Below are 3,392 nucleotides of genomic sequence, written 5' to 3' on the forward strand. Positions count from 1 at the left end.
CATTGTACATGCTAGCACTTATATTGGTGCAGACTTGGCACAAACAGGAATTTGCCCTTGCAAATACGGCAACCATGATTTGCAGTATCAGCAACTCAAATTGTCATCATGGAATTGAATGTAATACAGACACATGCATTTAACCTAAAACATAAATAGCAATACCACCATCGCCACGACAACCAACATCATATATACATCACAACCACGTCATAGGACAATAATAAAAGGAATAGGAAGACTGAAGATATGGCTGTTTTAAATTATATAGTTTATTTCATATTGTCTCTACCAATGGTCATATCAACATCATAATCTCTTCACTAAAATAATAGGAGAGGAATCAAGATAGGGCTATCAGGAAAAAAAAACCCTGTAACATCTATCCTTCATATCACAGACAGCAACCGTCTAAACGTAATCCCTGACAATCTCACCTGTGCATCGATAAGCCCATTGATCAAAACCCTCAGAGCGAAATAAAAAGAACGTGATTGCTTTTCATTAAGATGGAATCGTCAGGAGAAGTGGTTTTCGGTAGCCCTACTCGTGTTTGCAGCGAGAACCGCTTACACTGGGATATGAGCCCTGAACAGATCCTCCAGGTGTGTGATGAGCTCATCGCCAAGACCAAGACGGTGTACGATGCTGTTGGTTCCCTGGACCTGGACAGTGTGACCTTTGACAACACCCTGAAGACTCTGGCTGACATGGAGGTGGAGTACACTGTCCAGAGGAACACCTTGGACTTCCCCCAGCACGTGTCTTCCAGTAAGGAGGTGAGGACGGCCAGCACGGATGCAGATAAGAAGCTGTCTGAATTTGACGTGGAGAAGAGCATGAGAGAGGATGTCTACCAGAGGATTGTATCTCTGGAGAAGACGGTGGATGCAGACAGTCTGACTACAGAGGCTAAGAGATACATGGAGAGACTGGTGAAACTGGGCAGAAGGAATGGACTGCATCTCCCCAAAGAGAATCAAGACAAGATAAAACGTATTAATAAAAAGTTAAGTAATCTATGTATCGACTTCAACAAACACCTGAATGAAGACACCACCAGTTTGACCTTCAGCAGAGATGAACTGGGTGGTCTTCCTGAGGACTTCCTGAGTTCCTTGGAAGCAGATGGAGACAAGCTGAAGATCACTCTGAAGTATCCCCACTATTTCCCCACCATGAAGAAATGCTTTGTCACTGAAACACGCCGAAAACTGGAAGCAGCTTTTAACTCGCGCTGTAAAGATGATAACTCTGCCATCTTGAAGGAGTTGGTGAAGCTACGTGCTCAGAGGTGCGCTCTGCTGGGCTTCAACAATCACGCTGACTTTGTCCTGGAGATGAACATGGCAAAGTCTAGCAAGAAAGTCTCCATCTTCCTGGAGGAGTTGGCCCGTAAGCTGAAACCACTGGGAGACGAGGAGAGAGCAATCCTCCTAAAACTGAAGGAAAAGGAGTGTCAGAAGAGAGGGCTGCCATTCAACGGAGACCTGTTTGCATGGGACACTCAATACTTTATGAACCAGGTGGAAGAGACCCACTATGCGGTGGATCACAATAAGTTGAAGGAGTATTTCCCCATGGAGGTTGTGACCCAGGGTCTGCTGGACATCTACCAGGACCTGCTGGGTCTGTCGTTCAGCCTGGTGGACAGCGCCCCCGTGTGGCATCCTGATGTCACACTGTACAGCGTCACTGACCGCTCCTCTGGACAAACAGTTGGACAGTTCTACCTCGACCTGTTCCCCAGAGAGGGGAAGTATGGCCATGCAGCTTGCTTTGGCCTGCAGCCCGGCTGTCTGCTGTCTGATGGGAGCAGACTGATGTCTGTTGCCGCCATGGTAGCCAACTTCAGCAAGCCCACAGCCAACGCTCCCTCCCTCCTGCAGCACGATGAGGTGGCGACGTACTTCCACGAGTTTGGCCATGTCATGCACCAGCTCTGTGCTCAGACCGACTACGCCATGTTCAGTGGAACCAACGTGGAGACAGACTTTGTGGAGGCTCCGTCCCAGATGCTGGAGAACTGGGTTTGGGAGAAGGAATCGCTGCAGAAAATGTCAAAACACTACAAGACAGGAGCTCCGATTCCTGCCGATCTGCTGGACAAACTCATCAAGTCTCGCCTCGCCAACACTAGTATGTTCAACCTGAGGCAGGTAGTCCTGGCTAAAATGGACCAGTCTCTACACACTCGGACTGGTTTGGACCCGGCCGAGGAATATGACAGGCTCAGAAAGGAGATCCTGGGAGTCCCTGCTTCTCAAGGGACCAACATGCCAGCTACCTTTGGTCACCTGGCAGGTGGCTACGATGCCCAGTACTATGGCTACCTGTGGAGCGAGGTGTTCTCCATGGACATGTTCTACACCCGATTCAAACAGGAAGGCATCATGAACCCTAAGGTGGGTTTGGCCTATAAAAACTGCATCCTGAAGCCTGGTGGTTCTGAGGACGGCTATGAGATGCTGAAGAACTTCCTGGGTCGTGAACCCAAGCAGGACGCGTTCCTCCTGAGCAAAGGACTAACGGTGGAGCTGGAGGCTTCAACGCCGTTCCCCTGTTGACCAATTGACCAATCAGGTCAGCAGGTTTGCACACGATCCCAGCGACCCACGACACTGAGACGCTTGGCAAGACTGGCACTTTCTAGAAATGATAAGCTTAAAAAAAGAAAAGAAAAACTAACTTTTTGCACTTGCACAGTACAACTTGTCAAAGAGGAGAGATGTAACAAGGAGGGTTGAGGGGATAAGAATGCCAATTACGCCAGTGAGCCTTATTGTAAGAGTTCACACAGCTAGCAGGGAAACGCCCCCACGTCCCGTGCCCATCGTATAGCAGACGCTTCCATGCAATGTATCCATGCATGGTGTGCTGTGTGGGTAATTGGTGAATGTGATCTCGGCCCGACGTTACAACCTGCCTTTGAGGATAAAATTACATGTTTGTGAATACAAATGACAGTAAAACTTCCATTATATGTTCCACTAAAGCGGCTGTTCGCAGCTCGTAATGTTTTGTGTTTCAACCGTCTTCATAGTATATGGCCTAATCCAAGTGCCTTTGAATTCTTCAAGTGCAGCGATTAAACAAAAGTGTTCAGTACCTCTTTCTTTCGGGCTATTTGCCAGAAGTTGTGATCTGGAAAGTAAATTAGTAAATTAACCTTTCATCATTTGAAAAGGGATGAAGGGGATTGTAAATGGTATATTTGGGAAAGTGAATGAGTAATGCGCTTTCCCTCAACAAGCAGTGTCAACTGCCCTTGAGCAAATCACTTTGCTCTCCCCGCATTTTGATAAGCTTTTGATATCCCCCTAGTGTTATTTATATTTTTATGTTTAATTCAGACTGAATTAAATACATTTTATTTCGGGAAATATAGACTT

General features: G+C 47.1%; 1 protein-coding gene across 1 annotated transcript; it reads left to right on the forward strand.

Moving 5' to 3' along the window:
* Positions 1 to 509: 509 nt before the first annotated feature.
* On the forward strand, positions 510 to 2,567 carry LOC306926442 (thimet oligopeptidase-like; the record flags this gene model as incomplete). Its single annotated transcript, XM_079505747.1, has 1 exon — positions 510 to 2,567. One exon carries the CDS (start codon positions 510 to 512, stop codon positions 2,565 to 2,567), a length of 2,058 nt encoding a protein of 685 aa, XP_079361873.1.
* Positions 2,568 to 3,392: the final 825 nt, after the last annotated feature.

This window comes from Electrona antarctica (assembly GCF_951216825.1).
Source record: "Electrona antarctica genome assembly, chromosome: 7".
In the NCBI taxonomy this organism is placed as follows: Eukaryota; Metazoa; Chordata; class Actinopteri; order Myctophiformes; family Myctophidae; genus Electrona; species Electrona antarctica.